We start from the raw sequence: 15275 nt of genomic DNA on the forward strand, positions 1-15275 counted from the left end.
TAAAAGATCAATTTCAAATACTTATATTTTATTTTATTATCGCTCAGTCATGAATCATAGTATTATTTAATCTATTCATAGTAAGGAGTATACAGTTTTGGTAACTACGCGACACTATGCGTATTCAACGAGGTACTATACTGTTTTTTCTAAAAGTTTATTGATAATTAATTGGCCAGGGATCTTTGTACACTAATTTTAAGGTAAGACATACATAATAACAATATATTCCTTGCACTCCTACTTAATCGTATTACAAATACTTAAATCGTTTCATTGCCCTGGTGATCAAGTAAAAATCAAGGAATCAAAAGGATCAGTTGCTGTACGCAACTGCGTAAGCGGTAGGCCTACGGCACAAAAATATCACAATATCTTAACATCACCGGTCTAAAGCTAGAGCGGTCGAGTAAATATGTTAATTTTAACTAAATTAAGTCTTATTCATATAAGCACCCATGGAACAGTCTCATGATCAATCGGTTCTTTTTTCAAAAAAATCACCGATCTTAGTAATGATGGTTGTGGGTGAGTGTGATTGATGGTAGTTAGTGGTTCAGGCGGCAGGGCACATGTCGAGCGGCAGGTCGGGCTCGGTGAGCGCGCGGCGCAGGGCCCCGAGCAGGGCGCAAGGCCCCCGCACGTCCAGGTCCAGCGCCCACAGCGCGGCGCCGCGGGCCCCCGCGTGCCGGGCCGCCGCGCTTGCGCGACCCACGTCCAACGGGCTGAGGTAGGAGGCCCACTGCTTGCCGTGCACGCTGTATGTGCCCTCGGAAGTCCGACTCTCTTTCCATTCATGTGTTGCTAAATCGTCTGCCACCTGTCATCAATAAGTCATGTTTAAAAACTTTTGAATTGATGTCGACAAATTCTGCGTGCATCGTGTAATGTAGCGCAAATCTTGATGGGATTACGTGCAAGACAAGACAATTCTAAGTCAGAGAACTGGGAACTTTAGCTTATCCAACTATGAAACTATGGTAGATTTTATAAATTTTTGACTGAAATACATTTTGATCATTTACGTCTGTGCTATCGAAATTTATCGAATGCGGTTTCACGGTCTACAGCACAGAACCCACGTCTTTATGCAATATCACTTTTACATGAGATATTGTGAAGTGAGTTGTTATCATTCTTATCTGCATGCCGCTGTGGCGCGACGGTTTGCTATGAATACTTATCTTTCCTATACTTTTTTCCGGTGGCCTTGAACGTAATGTTTCAAGAGAGAAATAAATTAGCAAAGAAGTTAGGAAAATTGTTGCATCAATCGTATTCTCACATTTAAATATTATTGACTGGGTATGTAAGCCAGATTGTTCCTTTCATTCATGTCTTTGTACTTACCTCGTAGTAGGCCAGGAAGCCAGGTACGCGGGTGTAGGGCCCGGGCTCGCCTGGGCCGGTGACGGGCGCCCCGAGTGCGGCGCTGGCGGCGCTGCGCAGGCTGTACGACCGTGCGTATGCGGGCAAGCCCAGGACTACCTGACGCGGGGGCATCACGCTCGTCCAGTATGTGAGGGAAGAATTCTGTATGTACAGGCAAAACATTTTTTTTATTGTAACTTAGTGAAAAATTACTGTATTTTGTGTTTAGATGTATATTATGTGTGAGTAGAAAAACTAAGGATATTATGGTAAAGGCCCTTCCTCATAGGGAGTGTTCGCTGTGTAACTCTGTCAATGAGAAAGGAGAACGGAGCTGCTTTTAGAAAGGACATGATTATTATTACTACTCATACAAACAGACCAAATAAATACAGGATAGTCAGCCATTTGTTTCATGTAACATCAATATAAAAATTTCTATTGCAGGATCACTTACCATACTACTGACTCCTTTAGTGGAACTTGATTCAAGTGGTACCAAATGCGCAGTCTTTCCAGTAGAGGACGCGTAATAGTCATTAGCTGCTATCGACACCCAATCTAACTCTGACGCCAGTATGTGAAGCTTGTAAGCTGATTGAGCAATTTCTGGTGAAGCTGCCACCATAGCTGACAGCTCCAGACCTTGAGGACGTATAGTCCTTGATAATTCTAAAAGTAATTTGGCAAAGTTGTCCCTTTCTTTGTAGTCGACTGTAGCATTTGTGCAAGGAGTCTGTAATAAAATAATAGAGTTAGTGACCTGTTATTAAAGTAGTAGCAATGAGTTATAGAAATACTGTTAACGATTAGCTTACTTGTTTACATCCCGGATATTGCCAAGCAATCTGAACACCGTCAAAGTGCCATCTTTGCAAGAATTTCAACACTGAATCCACAAACGTCTTCCTGTTTTGTGGACTTGATACCATTTTGTTCCATTTTCTGCCTTCAGAGTCCCTGAGGCCACCAGCGCCAATAATAACTTTTACTCCTGTTTGGCGCAATTGAGTCAACTTGCCGTAAAAATCTAGAAGAAACACATTATGTAACTTTTGGTTCATCAAACAGAACTAGAGAAATTAGAACTAGAAAAATTGAGAAATTTGTGGGATTACATACCATTTTCCAGATCTAACTCTTTGTTTCCAGGTACCAAATTAAAGGTATTGCCATCGAGGTAAGCCCATGCGTAGATGATGTGTGTGCAGGCGGTTGGGTCTACTTGCTCCGGTCCGAAACTTCCCTTGCCAGGTCTGAGGTAGAAATCATGATTATAATAATTTTGAGGTGATTAAGCATTATTGCCTTTATTTAATCTATAGTTTACGGAAATTACCTGTAGAAAGCCCAGTTGGTAAAGTAACATCCAACAATAGGTTTGTCGTCTTGTATCTCTTCGGGTTCAATTCCCGTTAGTCGCAATGCAGCCTTCGTTTTGCAATGAGCCTTTTCTGGCCAGTCGCAGTGGTTCTATTGAACAAAAGAAATTAATTTTTAAAATTAATTCCATGGTATTAAAATAACTTGCAATAAAGCCATATTTTTTCGGAATATACCTTATTCCAGTGTAATGGCGAAGGGCACTCCAGTTCCATCCATTGACCGTTGAGACACAAGTAATATTTGCTGCACTTATTTTCGTCAGCCTTGAAAACGTTTCCAGTGCAAGAAGTTCCTGCAAGACTTGGACCCTGTCAAACGAAGGTGAGATTTATTGTTACTTAGGTACCTACATATATTTTTAAGATGGTCAGATTCAGTTGTGTTAAGGGGACTTACATTGTTTTCGGTGTCTAAATCTGTGTCTGTGTCAGTATCTGTGTCGGTATCAGTGTCGATATTGGTATCAGTATCAACTTCTTCAACGGGTGAGACCGCTGGAATGTCGTCCGGTTCAACAATTTCTGATTCAGGTGTCACGATTGGCACGACTGAAACGTCTGTATCTATTTCTGCATTATCGGGTTGTACTGTCAGGAAAAATAAACACATTTAAATTTTGATCAGTGCATCATTAACAATTTTGACAGGATCAAAGATCATTAAAATCTTGTACCATAGTGTAAAGTCTAAATCTAATATCGCATAACTTATATTTGAGACTTACGTTCTTCTAGCGAACATCTCGGCGGCGCCTCGAGGCCACGCAGCACATGATTGATGGTAGCCAGAAGTGGTGATTTTCCACAGCCGCAGTTTCTTCCACTGAAGTCATCAAGGTCCAGAGACCATGCCATGCTGCCTCCAAGTCCCATGGAACGAACATATTCCGCTTTGTGACGCACCATGAAGTCATCGTCGAACGAAACCCATTGGTCTTCGAAGCTGGCGTAAGGACCCATACGACCACCCGGGTCGCGAGTCACCTTCCAGCCATTCACTCTGATGCGGTCACAAATCTGGAAAATATCGGTACATGTTTTATGTAGTAGGTAGTGAAAGAACATTAAACAATGTTGCAGTTAATAATGCTGATGGCTACCTACGCTGGCTAGACTACAGTCATTGTTAAGTAAATACACTGACAATACGATTTCACCTATTTAGATTCTGTTATGTGAATAATGTACTCATTTGCGTTTTCATGTAGCATTAGATATGTGTGAAATATAAAAACTTACTTCATAGAAGGACAAGAAGCCTCTAGCCCTGGTCTCATCACCAGCCTCTCCGCCCGCATATGCAGGTGCTCCGAGGCCGGAGCCAGCGTTCTCTTCCAGAGAAAATGATTGACCGTAGAAAGGAACACCCAAAATAAGTTTCTCAGGAGATGCTCCCTTGTTAATCCAGTAGTGTACCGTGAAGTTCTGAAAGGACAAAAATGATTCATATTGATTTGGAAATCTTAAATTATCAGGTATTTTTTTACTTAATTAGAGTAATTTTTACTTACCGTGTTCAAAGTTTTGTCATCATCTCCATCGCTTGCATACATTGGTGACACGTGTCCGGTCTTCTTGTCCCATTGTCCGTGGTAGTCGTATGACATTAGAGAAATCCAGTCCAGATTCTTGGACAGCGTTGCAACATCGTAGCCTATGAAAAATATATGGGTATACTTGGCGAGCAATTTACAAATACATGAAGATATTTGCATGGTCTATTGTCATATCTACTTTAACTTTGTGGTTAAGGTGACTTACCAGCGTCAATAACTCGTTTGCTGCCGGAGACGGCTGCTGACAGCGATAAGCCACGAGGCTTGAAGGCAGCTCGGAGTTCCTTGACGAGACTTGCAAAACCTTGCTTGTCAGAGCTTGGGCCTTTTTCGCAGTTTACCTATAACATATTGGTCATAAATTATCCTGCTTTTTCTACCGGTTGGTGATAAAAATGTGATATTCGTAACACTCACTTGCCAGCACTTGGGGTATTCCCAGTCGAGGTCTAATCCATCAAATTCGTATTGTTCAATGAAATCGATTGCGTGGATGACGAACTTTCTTCGCGCTGCAACACTGTTCACCATTCGTGAATACTTGTCACTTGCCGAGTCATCCCATCCACCCAATCCAAGGACTACTTTAACACCCTTTTCTTTAAGTGCCACCACCTTTTCGTAGAATTCTAGAAATGGTATAAAAATATTAATAGCATTGACTTAAAAAATTGGTAAGAAAGCAATACTTAAAGACGTTTCATATTTCTGTTTTTTTATTTTTTATTTTATTATTTTTGTGTTCTACCAATACAAAGCTCAAAGTAAAGGTAGTAGGTAGTTTCAATAAGTAACTTACTGTTTTCGACATCCAACCAGATGTCATGTGGCTTGATCACGAGACGCTTAGTGTCGAGGACGGCAAATGCGTACACAATGTGGGTGCAAAGCGATGGATCAATGTCGCTTGGTGTGAACTTTCCTGGACCCGGTCTGGAAACATGAATGTATTATGAATAAAAAGTAAATAAGAAAGGAGTCATTTGAATAATTCAAACTTATTATTAAAAGTATGTAATTGTCAGCAGTAATTACCTGTACCAAGCCCAATTAGTGTAGTAGCAGACGACCTTGTAACGATCTTCCAAAGCAGTACTGATGGTAGTTACGGGTTTTTTAGTAGTGGTGACAACTGGTTGTACTTGAGTGGTCAACTGTGTCGGTCTCTGCGTCGGTTTCGCGATAGGCTTTACTTGTATGTCATCCTCATCAGATCCTTCGTCTATTTCATTAGGAGGCTCGATTATTTGATCAGATAATATAGTTTCTTCTTCAACATTAGGATCCAGTAAGCCGTTCTTGATTGCATTCACAAGTGGATGCTTTCCTTGACCACATCTAAAAAATAATTTGTTATAAATATTTGAATATCGTAAATAATTTATTGCAACACATAAGGAGCCGAATTTTCTGAAGTATGTATTTATTACCTATTCCTGAAATCATCAAGATCAAGAGCCCAGACCATACCACCGCCGAGGTCGAGTGATTTAATGAAGTTGACTTTCTTCTTTATTATTTCTACATCATCGAATGAAACCCACTGGTTGCCCTTGTAAGCGTAAGGACCCATACGCTGTTGAGGATCCTTCACAACCTTCCATCCATTGTATCTGATGCGGTCGCAAATCTAAAGACAAAAGAACAAATTAAATATATGTTACAGATGTTTTATATTTGTGGATTTAGAAATATTGTCCTTGTTTTCCATACCTCATAATAAGACAAGAAGCCTTTAGCCCTAGTATATTCGCCGGCTTCTCCTCCTGCTGAAGCTGGGGCGTTCAAGCCAGTAGCTTCATTGTACGCACTGAGATATTGTGGCGAATCATTGCCTTCGCCCAAAGTGAACGTTTGACCGTACATTGGCATGCCCATGACAAGTTTATTCGCTGGTGCTCCCTTGGCCATCCAGTAATGGATTGTATAGTTCTGCAAAACATGAAGTATCATATTAGGTCACGTAGTTCTAGACAAAAGATGTCGTTTTTATCTCCATTTTAAGTTCTTACCGCATTGAAGTAAGTAGTGCCGTCCTCTGGGTGGTAGTACAGTGGTGCAACATGTCCAGTTCTCTTGTCCCATTGTCCATGATAGTCATATGTCATAACGGCGATCCAGTCTAAATGGCGAGCCAATACTGGTACATCGTAACCGGCGTCTATAACCTTCTTGTTAGGAGATACGGCCGCAGAAAGAAGCAGGCCTTTAGGCTTGAACACAGCTGATAGCTCAAGTACTAGATCAGCGAAACCTTCTTTGTCTGAATCTGGGCCCTTTGAGCAATCAACCTGAAATATAACAATATCTAATGTAATGCAGCATTGAGTTATTCTTCTGAGACCTTGATTACAATAAATTGCTCACGAATGCGAATAAGGCTTGCATGCGTTGCGATTATTGAAACAAGTCTAATGATAATACTTAGATGATTTATAGTAGTTTTGAAATCGGTGAAGTTACTTGTAAGATGAACATTCTCACCTGCCAACACTTGGGGTATTCCCAGTCGAGGTCTAATCCATCGAAACCGTATTTCTCGAGGAATTGCACTACGTGTGTGACAAATCGGGCGCGAGCTGCCGGGTCATTGACCAACTTGGAGTACTTGTCACCTGCTGAGTCATTCCAGCCGCCAATAGCTAGAGACACCTTTATACCGTAGCGTTTGTATGCCACAACCTTTTCATAGAATCCTGAAAGTAATAAGACATTAGTAAAACAGTTCTAAAAGATCTGAGCACAATTTTTATTCTGTAGGTTAAGGTGTGATAACTTACCATTGTCATAGTCCGACCAAGAGTCGTGGGCCATAATAAGACCATCATCACTGAGAACAGCGAATCCATACACGATATGTGTGCAAAGACTTGGGTCGATATCTTCTGGACTATACTTGCCGATTCCAGGGCGGTACCACGACCAATTGGTGTAGTAACACACCAGTTTATAACGAGCTGGAAAATAATTGACGTCAATTTATTGTGCGTAGAAAAAGAACATTTTGTGCAGTTAAATTACTTTATTTACAGTCTTTGGTATTATCAACAAAACCTACAGTTTAGGAGAGCTGGTGTGGAGCTAATTTCGGGTTGTGTTCCGCTTGACGGTAAAGCCATTGGTTTTACTGGTGTGGGCTGAGGATGCTCATGTATGTGCTCATGGATATGTTCATGTTCCGGTACCACGACTGCGATATCATCCGCATCAAGAGGTTGGGGAGTAGTTGTCGATGTAGTGGTAGTGGTCGTGGTGGTGGTAGGCGGACTAGACTTGCGTTTACACTTAGCATTCTTAGGCCAGTCGCAAATTTGTTTCTCCTGTAAATATTAAATTACGTTACATCTGGATCCCTATAACTTGTCTATACTTTTCATAGTTGATATTTGTGAAAATTACCTGATTCCAATGTAAACCAGCACTGCAGGCAAATTCTTGGAATGTACCAAACAAGCAGTGCAAGTAACGCGTGCAGTCTGACGGCAACGGAGCGTATGCACCACTCTCACAATATTCTGTAAGATTAAAGAATGGCGATCTTTATAAGAAAATTGAAGATGGCGTTTGTTGGGCTATGGGTAGGTACATGTCATAAAAACGTTAGATTGGCTGAAAGATTGGTTTAAGAAGGGACTAAATTTTTAACAGAGAGGAACCAACGGTAGCGGAAATTGGGGATAAGACATGGAGGAGAAAAGTTTGCATTTTTGTGGTTTTACTTACTGGGAGGAGCTTCATTGAGCTGCTGCATGACAGTAGACTGCGAACTCGAGTCCGTGTCATGAGAGTCGCTCTGTCTCTTGTCGGAACAAGATGAAGCAGAGGGGAAGTCACACTGGGCGCGGTCAGGTCTCCACACTAGGCCGGGGGCGCAGCTCTGAGCGATGAGCACTCCGTTCACGCACACGTAGAACTTCTCGCACTTAGGATGAGCGTGGTAAGTGCCGGTGGTGCAACCCTTTAAAAAGAGAGTATAATGTGAGCCTTATAGATGTTGAAAAGGTTATAGAACAAAAATATTCCAATAAGGGATTAAGATGGGGAGGGTGAAACGTTTAAAGATATACAATATACACCAGAAAGATACCAGATTAAGCAACTAAGTAAGATCAGGTAAGAGACAAAACATTTGAGTATCGAAATAATATGATTGACGTTTACTTTTATGATATTGATGAGATATTTCAGATAAACTTTAATGACAATTTCAAAAGTGTACGAGATTGGCCTAACCAAAGTACCTAATGAAGATCTTACCTTTCCGGGAACTTGAGCTTCATCAGCGAGAGGTTTCTTAGTGGTTGTAGGCCGAGTGGGTCTGGGTGTGATGGGACGTCTGGTTGTCGTGGTGGTAGTGGTAGTTGTAGTGGTGGTGGTGGTCGTCGGTGGCAGCGGTGACTTGGACGGTTTGCCCACTGTTTGAACAAAAGTCCATCATGAGTTGTAGGTGTATGAGGGTGAAATTAAAATACATATTACAATGTTTTCAGTGTCAGTTCGAATATTCAAAAATGATACTTTTTCATGTATGTAATTGTGATTCATTATGTTCAACAAGCGACGCGATTGTTTTAAGTCATGTTCTTAACAGGAGAATTAAAACAGTTAATATTTATATTATTAGAGTTATTGTGTCTTTACCTTCACACATGGCGAATTCAACCCAGTCACATCTTCGGGTCCTCCTATCCCAGTGGAGACCAGGTGGACACAGTTGCTTGCGCCAGCGGCCGCCAACGCACAGCAAGTATGAATCGCAGGTCTGCGCGGGCGCATGCATGTCGTTACCTCCGCATGCTCCGTCTTCAGTTGGAGATCCTGATGCTGGAGCTGATAAAATACATAGGTAAATAACCACCATCTCTTGAGAATAGTAAGAATTAAGAAACCCCTTTCTTTTAAGAATGCCAAATACCTTTCGTTGTTGTCGTTGTAGTTGTGGTAGTCGTAGTTGGAGGTTTGCTTGGTCGTGTCGGTTTTGGAGCTGCTGTCGTTGATTTCGGCACTATCACAAAAGACAAAAAGTTATTGAAATGCTTTGAGTAGGACATAATGCTAGTAATAGAACACTGCTGCTGTGCCCATCAGGGTCTATAATTGAGAATTTTATTTTTATATTTACAACTTTTGTACTACCAATATTATGGAATGCAATAAAGTCATATGAATATTTTCTTACCTTCACACTTGGCATATTTAGGCCAGTCACAATGCTTCTGGCTGTTGCTCCAGTGTAGGCCAGGAGCGCAGTGCTGCATGTGCCACACGCTGCCGTCACAATGGAGGTATGCGTTACAATCACCAGGGACCGGGTTGTATTGTTCACCAACACATGGCTTCCCGTCTGATGGGCTGTTTGAGTCTGTGGATATAGAAAATTATAAGTTAACCTTGCTAAACATATGCTTATGTTTTCTATTCGTCTATTCAGAAACACAGGCAAATGTTTTCCAGTTTTAGTAGAAGCAGCTATTTGTTTTTCTATGGGTCGAGTTTCCTTCAATTAATTTATAGAGTGAATCGAATATTTGCCATTTTGCAACTTTTCATGTGCATATCCCCCCTAACCTGTATTATGGGTTGGCTTATGATTGACAGATATTTACCAGATTGAGCTGGCGTGGTAGGTTTCATAGTAGGACGCTTCGTTGTAGTGGTAGTAGTAGTTGTTGTAGTAGTGGTAGTAGGCTTAGGCGGAGGACGCGACGCTATTGGTTGTAGCGTCGTTGTTGCTGTACTCGCGGCACTGCTTGCGGTTTCTGAAAGATTTATTACATTAGGTATCAACATCATCACCAGCCTACAGCCAGCATCAGCCAGTCATCACACAGCCTACTTAATTGCTGGTAAGTTTTAGTGTTTGCCCTTAATAATAATTTAAACCAGATTTTTTTGTGCATGCTTAAAATTCAATCCTGTACACTAAATATAAAGAAAAACTTTCCACCTACCACTGCTATTTCTCCACCATCTAAAGGTCGACTTAGAGAAAACGCCTAAGGCGTTAAGTCCGACATTGTCTATACTAATATTATAAAGAGGAAAAATTTGTTTGTTTGTTTGGTTGTAATGGATAAACTCAAAAACTACTGGACCAATTTTAAATATTCTTTCACCATTAGAAAGCTATATTATCTGCGAGTAACATAGGCTATATTTTATCCCGGTGCGGGCAGTAGCTCCCACGGGACGCGGGTGAAACCGCGGGAAAACAGCTAGTACAAAATATGCAGAAAGTATTAAATAAATAATTTAAAAAATCAGGCAAGGGATAATATAATACCTAGTGGAGAACAGCTTTGATCTTCAGTTAGAGCGAAGAGCTACCCTCTCGAAGTCGTTCGAAGTTTTCCCTTAAAATGAAGCAGAAAAGTACTAATTCCATACCAGTGCACTTAGCAAAGCTAGGCCAGTCGCATCTGTTGACAGCGGCCGCCCAGTGCAGGCCGGGGGCGCAGCGGTGCTTGCGCCACGCGCCGCCCTCGCACTGCAGGTAGCCCTCGCAGTCGCCTGATGCTGCGTGGTACTCGCCTGCGTTGCAGGATGACCCTTCTAGGGTTCCTATCATGGAGTTAGATGATCAGGTTATGCATTTAATAAGTATTATAACCATCTCAAGCATGGTAGAAGTTATGTCGTTTGATTTTGAGGAGTAAATAAATATTGAGCACTTAAATCAATTTCTAAGATGGATTGACCTTTTCAGATTTGAGTTGATAACCAGTAAATAGTCGTAGATATAATGAGAATGACACATAAGAATTTAAAAACAAAGCAAACGTATGAAGTCTTTGAGCTGAATGTATTCATATAGGTATTTAATAAGCTGTTTCAACCTCGGAGGACAAGTATCACCGTAAATCAGGAATAATGTATTGACATGTTAACGTACCAGAATCAGCAGGTGGCTTCTTAGTGGTAGTAGGACGCTTAGTGGTAGTGGTAGGACGTTTCGTAGTAGTAGTAGAAGTGGTGGTAGTCATAGGTGTGGTAGCTGCGGGCCACCAAGTCTGTTGGGTGCTCGGAGTGGTGCTGGATGGGTTCCAACCCGGCCAGGTGGTGGACGTTTGCTCATGGTGGTGATGATCGTGGCTGCCACCTCCGAGAGAACCTAGAATAGGAAAGATAGTGAGTATAACATACTGTTAGAGTATAACATAAAAAAATGAAATAAAATAAATACATAAATAGCATGTTCCGTCTTCTGCATGATTTTACCCGTATCTAAAAGTAACTATTACTTGCATCCACAGCTGTACTTCCATAGTTTTATCATATCAAGACGCTTTCATTAGTTTTTCATACTAATTCTTAGAGTAATATTTACTCCCAGATATTCATCCAAACTTTCATATTTTTATAACATTATTGTGTCATGTATTCGGACTCACCATCAGACTCAACAGTGGTAGTAGTAGGCGGTGAAGGCGTAACAGGTTCGGGTGGTCTCTCGCAAGCAGCTGTCGGCGGCGAAGGTACACTTCTGCCCAGAGCACGACCAGCTGCACGAAGCAGGGGAGATGGTTCCGCACAGCAACGGTTACTGAAGTCGTCCAAATCTATGGCCCATGCGGTGACACCACCCATCCCTTGCCGTAAGGCCCATTCCACCTACAAAAGGAAACCAGAATAAGTATGCTTTGTCACTTGCTGTTTTTATAGGTGTGTGAAAAGGAAAAGTATTCAGATATTACCTTCCAGTGAATTGCAATTTATTATGATGACTAAACGGGAGCTAACACTTAAGTACTTACACACTAATACCAAGTTATTTTGAACCAATAAAAAAAGTGACCTTAATTGAGTTCAAATTGCGGTTTGGATTTTAATTGAATAGCATTAAATGCGTAACCATTGAAATGCAACGGTTAGTTTGTAGAAGCAACAAAAAATGTATTTGTTGTACAACGAACCTTTTCAGTGATAGACTTGGGGTCATCGTATCCCACCCACTGATTGTCGGAGTAGGTGTAAGGCCCCGCATTTTCCTGTCTGCCCGTCTTCCATCTCAAGTTCTTCACTAAATATAAGAAGAAAAACATCAAAATATTATTGAACATCTCCTGAATGGTTTGGTATTCAATAAATTAAACAAAACACAGTCGTGAGGTTTAATAAACGGTGTGCTGCTAACCTCGGTAGCATATTTCATAATAAGCCAACATTCCGGGTTGTTTGGTAAACTCTCCGGGTTCGCCAGGGCCGTCGGCAGGTGACCCGGGTCCCTTCGCTCCACTCATGCTAGCCAGTCTGTATGACTGACCGTAGAACGACAAACCAAGGAGAAGTTTCTTGGGATCTGCACCACCACTTATCAAGGCTTTGACAGCATATTCCTGGAAAAAGTATTCGGTTTTAAGATTATATTCTTCAAGCTAGAGAATATTTGTAATTCCTGACGATGCAATCTGCAAAAACACTTACAATCGAATAATAGGCCAGTGCATCTCTTTGTGACGGGACTAGTGGTGTGTGATGTCCAGTAGACCTCTCCCATCCACCATGGTAATCATATGTCATGGTGCTGAGGAAATCAGCTGCCTTCGAAAGGACTGGTAGGTCGTATGCTGATTCAATCACTTCTTTGTATCCAGAAATAGCAACACCAAGTTCCATGCTAGCTCCATGTAAAGCTTTAGATAATTCCTGAAAAGGAAAAAAAACAATCATGAATCAACTTAAAATAACAATGTTGTTCTTGTTAAATATTAAAAAAGTATTTTGTATGTTGTGTACCTGAACGAATTTAGCGAAGTTCGCTTTATCAGAGACAGCACCCTTCTTGCAGTTACTCTGCCAACACACTGGGTAGTTCCAGTCTAAATGTAGACCCTTGAAATTGTGCATGCGCAAGAATGGTATCAACTTTTCAATAAACTTGCTGCGATTTGCCTCTGATGACACTAGCCTGGAGTATTTGTCTCCAGCGGAGTCCGTCCAGCCTCCCAAACCAAGGATTACTTTGACGTCTCTTAATGATGTGACTCGTTCGTAAAGATCTGAGTAAGAGACAGAATTTGGTTAGAAGACCGTTGCAGGTTTCTCTATCCCTATATATTCAATTCTGTAGAGACTTTATTTCACTTACTGTTGGTGACATCAGCCCATGGATCGAACTCCTTAGCAATGAGCTCGTCAGGGGATAGTGAGGCATAAGCGTATACCACGTGGGTACAAAGCCGGGTGTCAACGTTTTCTGGTACAAACTTTCCATCACCGCGACGATAGAAGGCCCAACTTGTCATGTAGCATACTACAAGCTTGTCACTTTGTTTACCTGGAAAATAAAATAAATAAGTTATATGAACACGATTTATTTCTATTTGATTGAATCAGAAATTGCAATGGCAGTTTATCTTACTTTTCTTGCTATCCATTTCGGCAATCAAACGCTCTGGGTCTTTACTTGCTATCATGTCTTTCATAGGTTCATTCCACTGTAAAAAATACATAATTTATTTTACATTTTTATCTTCGAGTACCTAATTATATCGTCAATGAAGAGGAAAATAGCTCTTACCTCAAAATCGTTTTCATACGCCTGTGATAGGAAACGTGCTGCATCTTCGACGCTTATCCGAAGACTCTGGCCCGGCATACATTTTGCAACGTCTTGGTGCCTGTTGAAATTACATTAGTTAAAAAGTTTGTTTAATTTTTTTACTGTTTTAATTGTTTGATCTAATGTCAGTACCCGCAGAATCCAGTGGAAGGATCATAAAGTCGTTCATCTTCGCAAGACATTCTGTAACTGATGCCTCCAGTGCAAAAGTGGAAGTGAGCACAGGAGTCTTCGTCTGACGCTAAGTAAGCATTTTCAGATTCACAAGATCCTATCTTCAATGAGGACTGATCTGTTGTCGTCTTTTCACCTACAGAAAAAATAAAGAAAGTAAATTGTATATTTTTTTGAATAACCTGTTAGTAATTCCAAGTTTTATTCGTTATTACCATTCAATGTAGTAGAAATGGCGCTCAGCATTGGGAAAGGTTGACCGCAAAGTCCTCTGAAGTCATCCATATCAATGGACCATGCTGCAGCTCCCGCTAAGCCCGTAGTAACTATGAACTTCATCTGTTTAAAAACAATACACATATTAGTATCATGACTATAAATACCTGTATTTTGATTAGCTAGTTACATGCAAGATAAGTACCTTTTCCAAAACAGTAGTTGGATTGTCGTATGTAATCCATTGGTTGTCAAACACAGCGTATGTGTTTCCTGCCTCATCAGTACCAGTTGGTCCTTTACCTTCACGTTCTGCCATACAGATCTGAAATTCAAAGACATTGCAAATTATCTTGTCTTTCTAAGGATTATCTGTTTCATCATCGCGATAAAATACTCAATTAATGTGACCCCCCCTTATCTGTGGACAAAGATTTGTGAGGATAACAATATATTTACTTCGAAGAAAGCAAGAAGTCCCTTCGTCTGTGTATAGGCTCCTTCATCACCCCACCCACTGACAGCAGCACCGGGCGAGGGAAGCGTTGATGGTGCAAGAGTGTAAGTGCGGCCAAAGAATGGAACTCCCAGGACCAGCTTTTCAGCATTCATACCGTTACGCAGGATGAACTTCACCATGAATTCCTGCGAAGACAAAAAATACGTTTTTAATATACAAGCACCTATATTCTGTGGTTTATCTGGTGCTGAGATTTTGTGGTCTTACACATAAGTAAGCTTCGTTCAAAATCAGTAATGTCTTAGGTTTTACTTACAATGTTATCATATCGCTGGTCCCTGGCCGCCGCACCAGGGTCTCTATGCAGTGCGCTGTGCTGCAAAGCCCTGGATGGAGCTTCCTCACGCTTGCCGTGCGTCATGTCCCACGCTTGCAATACTGTGTAGTCGGTTGCTCCGCTGACTGCACTCAGATCGTACCCGTCTTCTATCTGGTACCTATTTCGTTGTTAAAAAAATAATCAATTAACAGGAATTTACACTTAGAATTAT

At 41.2% G+C, this 15275-nt stretch overlaps 1 protein-coding gene across 2 annotated transcripts in view; it reads right to left on the reverse strand.

Annotated features, from left to right (window-relative positions):
* Positions 1–11: 11 nt before the first annotated feature.
* The window catches only part of LOC124631025 (probable chitinase 10), a 29120-nt gene continuing 13856 nt past the window's right edge, over positions 12–15275 (reverse strand). For both annotated transcript variants that reach the window (XM_047165122.1, XM_047165121.1), the window contains exons 10-52: positions 15041–15221; positions 14724–14909; positions 14470–14589; positions 14264–14387; positions 14007–14184; positions 13833–13932; positions 13674–13749; positions 13401–13589; positions 13049–13311; positions 12737–12958; positions 12447–12648; positions 12226–12332; positions 11704–11923; positions 11205–11423; positions 10700–10873; positions 9919–10071; positions 9492–9674; positions 9228–9317; positions 8954–9142; positions 8570–8727; positions 8036–8270; positions 7712–7827; positions 7371–7632; positions 7093–7269; positions 6797–7008; positions 6325–6603; positions 6026–6244; positions 5743–5942; positions 5348–5650; positions 5112–5245; positions 4730–4941; positions 4518–4653; positions 4268–4410; positions 3996–4181; positions 3482–3773; positions 3154–3344; positions 2931–3065; positions 2711–2844; positions 2494–2627; positions 2190–2401; positions 1829–2107; positions 1351–1533; positions 12–820 (exon numbers count right to left, since the gene is read on the reverse strand). In XM_047165122.1, the coding sequence (XP_047021078.1) occupies positions 557–820; positions 1351–1533; positions 1829–2107; positions 2190–2401; positions 2494–2627; positions 2711–2844; positions 2931–3065; positions 3154–3344; positions 3482–3773; positions 3996–4181; positions 4268–4410; positions 4518–4653; positions 4730–4941; positions 5112–5245; positions 5348–5650; positions 5743–5942; positions 6026–6244; positions 6325–6603; positions 6797–7008; positions 7093–7269; positions 7371–7632; positions 7712–7827; positions 8036–8270; positions 8570–8727; positions 8954–9142; positions 9228–9317; positions 9492–9674; positions 9919–10071; positions 10700–10873; positions 11205–11423; positions 11704–11923; positions 12226–12332; positions 12447–12648; positions 12737–12958; positions 13049–13311; positions 13401–13589; positions 13674–13749; positions 13833–13932; positions 14007–14184; positions 14264–14387; positions 14470–14589; positions 14724–14909; positions 15041–15221 (7972 nt within the window). In that variant the 3' untranslated portion in view covers positions 12–556. The remainder of the gene's footprint in view (positions 821–1350; positions 1534–1828; positions 2108–2189; positions 2402–2493; positions 2628–2710; positions 2845–2930; positions 3066–3153; positions 3345–3481; positions 3774–3995; positions 4182–4267; positions 4411–4517; positions 4654–4729; positions 4942–5111; positions 5246–5347; positions 5651–5742; positions 5943–6025; positions 6245–6324; positions 6604–6796; positions 7009–7092; positions 7270–7370; positions 7633–7711; positions 7828–8035; positions 8271–8569; positions 8728–8953; positions 9143–9227; positions 9318–9491; positions 9675–9918; positions 10072–10699; positions 10874–11204; positions 11424–11703; positions 11924–12225; positions 12333–12446; positions 12649–12736; positions 12959–13048; positions 13312–13400; positions 13590–13673; positions 13750–13832; positions 13933–14006; positions 14185–14263; positions 14388–14469; positions 14590–14723; positions 14910–15040; positions 15222–15275) is intronic.

Source organism: Helicoverpa zea, chromosome 6 (genome assembly GCF_022581195.2).
Source record: "Helicoverpa zea isolate HzStark_Cry1AcR chromosome 6, ilHelZeax1.1, whole genome shotgun sequence".
In the NCBI taxonomy this organism is placed as follows: Eukaryota; Metazoa; Arthropoda; class Insecta; order Lepidoptera; family Noctuidae; genus Helicoverpa; species Helicoverpa zea.